Source organism: Micropterus dolomieu, linkage group LG17 (genome assembly GCF_021292245.1).
Source record: "Micropterus dolomieu isolate WLL.071019.BEF.003 ecotype Adirondacks linkage group LG17, ASM2129224v1, whole genome shotgun sequence".
NCBI lineage: Eukaryota > Metazoa > Chordata > Actinopteri > Centrarchiformes > Centrarchidae > Micropterus > Micropterus dolomieu.
Genome location: NC_060166.1, coordinates 38,352,432 through 38,357,736, shown reverse-complemented (window position 1 = coordinate 38,357,736; position 5,305 = coordinate 38,352,432). Strand labels below are relative to the sequence as shown.

The 5,305-nt window shown below is 45.1% G+C and overlaps 1 protein-coding gene across 1 annotated transcript in view; it reads left to right on the top strand.

The window, feature by feature from the left end:
• The window catches only part of LOC123985567 (SH3KBP1-binding protein 1-like), a 234,595-nt gene that overhangs the window by 7,088 nt on the left and 222,202 nt on the right, over positions 1-5,305 (top strand). The window contains exons 6-9 of the mRNA XM_046073182.1: positions 467-637; positions 751-841; positions 2,172-2,362; positions 2,697-2,812. Coding sequence (XP_045929138.1) covers positions 467-637; positions 751-841; positions 2,172-2,362; positions 2,697-2,812 — 569 coding nt within the window. The remainder of the gene's footprint in view (positions 1-466; positions 638-750; positions 842-2,171; positions 2,363-2,696; positions 2,813-5,305) is intronic.

Below are 5,305 nucleotides of genomic sequence, written 5' to 3'. Positions count from 1 at the left end.
TAAGTCGCCCCCTGCTGGCCGCTGGAGAGGACGCAGGTTTAAGTCGCCCCCTGCTGGCCGCTGGAGAGGACGCAGGTTTAAGTCGCCCCCTGCTGGCCGCTGGAGAGGACGCAGGTTTAAGTCGCCCCCTGCTGGCCGCTGGAGAGGACGCAGGTTTAAGTCGCCCCCTGCTGGCCGCTGGAGAGGACGCAGGTTTAAGTCGCCCCCTGCTGGCCGCTGGAGAGGACGCAGGTTTAAGTCGCCCCCTGCTGGCCGCTGGAGAGGACGCAGGTTTAAGACTTCACTTTCAGACCCGGAGGTTCCTGCTTGGTTCGGCCTGACACAAACATTATTTTTTAGAGATCTCAGCCAGTTAGGAGCTCCGTTTAGCCTCAGGATGTTTTGGGAATGCGTCCCTCTGAGGGTCCGGCCCCTGATTTCTGTTTCCCCCTCTTGTGTCCTCACTTCCTGTTCGTGTCTCTCCCAGTGTACCCGGCGAAGCGCCGTAACCGTCACAGCGTAGCGGGATCGCAGTTCATGGCCAGCCGAGTCGTGCCTGCAGAGAGAGCGCCGGTCAGACGCAGCAACACCATGCCCCCCAACCTGGGGAATTCTGGGATACTGGGCAGAGCCAGCACTGAGGAGAGGACGCCTGGAGGTAAAGACACACATTTAATGTCCCTGGATTGTAAAACATTTACACCTTTTGAGTGTTGTAATGGAAAGATGAAGGATTGGAAGGTGATCCAGAGTTTTCTAACGTGTTTGTAGGTCAGGTATCAGATCCCGGCCTGGTCCGGATCATCTGTGGTCATCACAACTGGATCGCTGTGGCCTACGCGCAGTTCGTCGTCTGCTACAGGTAAACACTTTGTTTACTAGAAAAACAGTTCAGTTCAACGGGGCTTTATTGGCAGGAAACAGACGTTTTAAATGTTTGTTAAAAAATACAAATAAGTGAGAACTACTGAAACATGCAGTGAAGCTAAATGTCCTTTATTAGGGCCCGAGCACGAACCGTGTTATTAGGGCCCGAGCACGAACCGTGTTATTAGGGCCCGAGCACGAACCGTGTTATTAGGGCCCGAGCACGAACCGTGTGAGGGCCCTATTGAAACTGTAAAGATTTTTTAGGGCCCGAGCACTACCGTGCGAGGTCCCTATTGAATTTGCTAAGATTTTTTAGGGCCCGAGCACGCACCGTGCGAGGTCCCTATTGAAACTGTAACTCCTGCGGTGACCTGTATTCAATAGCAATCACATCTGTATATTAACACGTGTGCATATAGTGTACCCCCAACACTTACCCTAATCTATTTTTATTAAATGTGTATTTTCTTATCCGTTTCTGGCACTGGTGTAAATCAGGGCTCTACGGTGAGACCAGTTTGCACGTATATGCCCCTAAAAATTGATACGTGCGAACCGTTAAAATGACTTACGAGCACAATGTGCGAGTAACTAAAACCTACCATAATCCCGCCTGCCCGCCGCGCAACTAAGCGCTCAAAACACCCCGCCCCGAGTAGCGGGCAGGACGCGACGCAAAGCTGGTGTCAATCATATGAGAGTCGTTGAAACTCTGCCAGGAACCATAGACTGTATATAAAAAGGCAGGAACAAAGCCAGGTAGTCACCGGTGGCCACGTGAGCAGCTCGCTTCAAAACAAAGACAGAGATGTGAGCAGCTGGAGACAGAAGACAGATAACGAGGCTGTGGGTTTAGCTAGCTGGCTATTTATCTACATCAGGAATCTTTTGTAGAAACATGTTGAACTTTAATAAAATCAATTTCACTTTGACTCAACTGACCAATCACAGCCTGGATGGGGCGGGACATAAAAATGATTTGACGTGCTACAGCTTTCAAATGTTGAACTCATTCTGCATGAATGGTTCTGATTATTGCTGATATAGTAGCATTAACAAATTAAGAGACCAATGTAGGCCATTTATCTTGCACCAAGATTTAATAAATAGGGCCATGGATAAAAATACAGTGAATCGAAACACTTCACCTCTCTATCCAGGAGGGCGAGGCCATGAGCAGCACCGTGCAACATGAAGGGATTCCCTAAAAGTGTTGCTGTGTGTGCATTTTAGAACTTTATGATATAGAGTTTACTGAGTGTTATTTTACTCCTCAAGAACTTATTTGAGGTTGAGACTGACGCTCTCTCTCTGTCTCACAGGGTGAAGGAGTCCACCGGGTGGCAGCAGGTCTTCACCTCCCCCCGTCTGGACTGGGTGATCGACAGAGTCGCGCTCAACGCCAAGGTGATGGCGGGCTCTCTGGGAGACAACGACAAGATGGTGGCCGTAGCCTCGGGAACGGAGATCATCCTGTGGGCCATCTGCCCGGACGGCAACGGAAACGAAATCGGTGCGAGTTTGTGCCTGGGCCCTGTTTCCCAAAAACGTTGTCACTTAAGATTCTCTCGAAAACGAAATGATTTGAGGTAAACGGGGCTCGTCCAGCTGCCGCTCGGGAGGGATAGCAGCATCTTTAGAACCTTTCTGTCAGTCCTTCCTGGGTTTGGTGAAATGTTTAATAAAGACTTGGAGGAACCCAGAACAATCAACACTTCAGTCTCAAACGCTGCGGCTTTAAGGTTTAAAGGCAGAAAACATGTTTTGACGTTTAGTAAAAATAATCGTCCTTTTCAGGCTGTTCCAGCAGCACAGAAACAACTTGACGTCGTTTCTTTCTCCTGCAGGCGTCTTCAGTCTGAACGTGCCGGTAGAGGCTCTCTTCTTCGTTGGTAACCAGCTGATCGCCACCAGCCACACCGGGAAGGTCGGGGTTTGGAACGCCGTCACCAAACACTGGCAGGTGGGTGGAAACGCACTCTGCTGCACGGCATCATGACACCTAAGTCACTCGCTTCTGCTTCCGGCCCATGGGACCTTATTTCGGGAAAAATATGTACGGTAGTCGACAACGAGACACAACTTATTTGTTGATCCCGTTTGAACTGAGCCCTGAATCACACACATGATGTTTGTCAGTTTGAAAGATAATTTTATCCGTCAAGAAAGTTGCAGTTTGTCATAAATCAGTAAAGTTACATGTCGTTTTGTGTGAAAACCGTTCAGTGAGCTACGTCTCTCGTCTTGCACAAGATACGTCACCAAGATGTTAGCGCGGTGATGCTAAGCTAACGTTCATTGCTTGGTTGCTGCTAGCTAGATTAGCTATGTTCCACACGGAAATATATCTCGCCTGATGCGTTTAATGCAACGACTCTCAAGTTCTTTGACGTTCACTTCAGTCATTAGTTATGACGCCACATACGCCACTTTTGGGTTTGTGGTCTCTGTAATTATGCATTTTCAGTCTTATATATTACACAAACTGCAACTTTCTTGACTTTTAAATTAGGGCTGCACGATAAATGTAATTGCGATGTCGTCATGTGCGAGATCATAACTGTAAAAAGTGTGCGAGACACTCTCCTCTCTGCTGCAGTCAGCTCATTATCATAACTTTTAAGATAACAACTGACCGTAACCAGGGTTCCCGCAGCTCCTTAAAAAGTCTTAAAAGGTCTTAAATTGAAATCAGGGAAATTAAGGTCTTAAACTGTCTTAAATTTGCTGTAGGTATTAAATTTGCCAATGATGCGTTTAAGGCTGGTGCGGAAATTGTCACGCACATTCGACTAAAACGCATAGCGTGTATTTGTATGATTTTATTTTAGTAATTGACAATGCGAGACCCCGGCATTAATATAACTAATGTTACGTTTATGTTGGCTGCAGACGTTGACGTAGATCGGATCGTTCTCTGTAGCTCAAACAGCTGCAGCCTACATCACGTCCTCCTCATTTGTGCCGGTCCAAAAAATGATCTATAACTTTCTAAAGTGTGTCTTTCACCGTGATTTGTTTTCCTCCATGGATTATTTACCTCTCTTTAGCGGTGTGCCTGTGTATTAAATCGGCCGGTTATTTTAGTAGTTTATATTGAGTTTAACACAGCAGTGTGTGAGTAAGGGCTGGCTGATATGGGGAAAAACTAGTAAAATCATCATTATTTTTAGTTTAAAGGCTGATTTTAGCTCCTGAAGAAACCAGATGGTTAATTGTGCTTTTAAACGTTTCTTTACGGTCAGAACAAACACTTGATGCCAAAAAGCAGCCTGGTATCAAACAGTGGATCACGTCACAGAGCTGAGGTAGATCATCCAAAACAACAAATATGCACGAGAAAAATTCATTAATCAGTACTTTTTCCTCAACAAAATAAATATCTTAATAGAAAAGAAAGTGCTAATTTGTTTGTGATTTCAAATGAATTAAATCAAATATTTATTGAACATTTGTATATTCTTATTCACGATAATTAACATTATTGTTATATTGCCCCCTAGTTCACGTTCACAAACGGACACGATCGGTTCACCAAAAACATGAGCAAGATCAATAATCTACAATGTTTGAGCATGTTTATGCACAACACTGAATGGACACACTGTCCAGGCACCCGTCTGTGGTCATGGTGTCCCTGAACACATCCAGAGGTCGTTTTGCTGATCGGATCACAATCTGTCCTCAATGTGTCTCGGGTGCATTTACACATGTACTTTCATGTGTTCAGGGGTTTTAATGCCAGGTGTAAACTCCCTCTATCTTCCTCAATTCGGTATAAGTCATTTACCTGTGGTGAAAATAAAACTGCCAAATATGGCATTGCGTCGTTCATTAAGGAATCAAACGCGCGTCTCTTTTCTATCAAAGAAATAGTTTCAAAATTTGAGGTCTTAAATTTATATTTCTTAAGGTCTTAAAAGGTCTTAAAAAGCATTAAATTTGACTTTTAAAATGGTGCAAGAACCCTGGTAACTTCCTCACCCGCCGCTAATCGTTCAAAACGTAGTCACAGGACTCGTCACCGGAGCGCTCTGTGACGGAGAGACGTCGTCCACAGCTGAGGCGTTCAGACAGAAGAAAACGGGGAGAAGATAAAGAAGGTTTGAGTTTGGCTCGCTGCCATTTAACGTTAGCCGTATATATCAACTTTTCACAGAGCCGACGTGCTCGTCAGTCACTTCTCGTCAACCGACCAATCGCAGCCTGGATGGGGCGGGACATTAAAAAAGTTTTATGTGCTGCGGCAAATCATTAAATGTTGAACAATGTGATTGTTGAGAAGTTAGTAATCAGCATTAACAAATTAGAGACCGATGTAGAGTCTTTTTCCTGCACAAGCATTTAATAAATCAGAACAACCCACAGAAATGAAACGGCTGTAACTGGATTATTCAACTAGTGGTAAAAAAGTATACTTTATAATGAATGTAGTATTTAATATATTATTGTTATA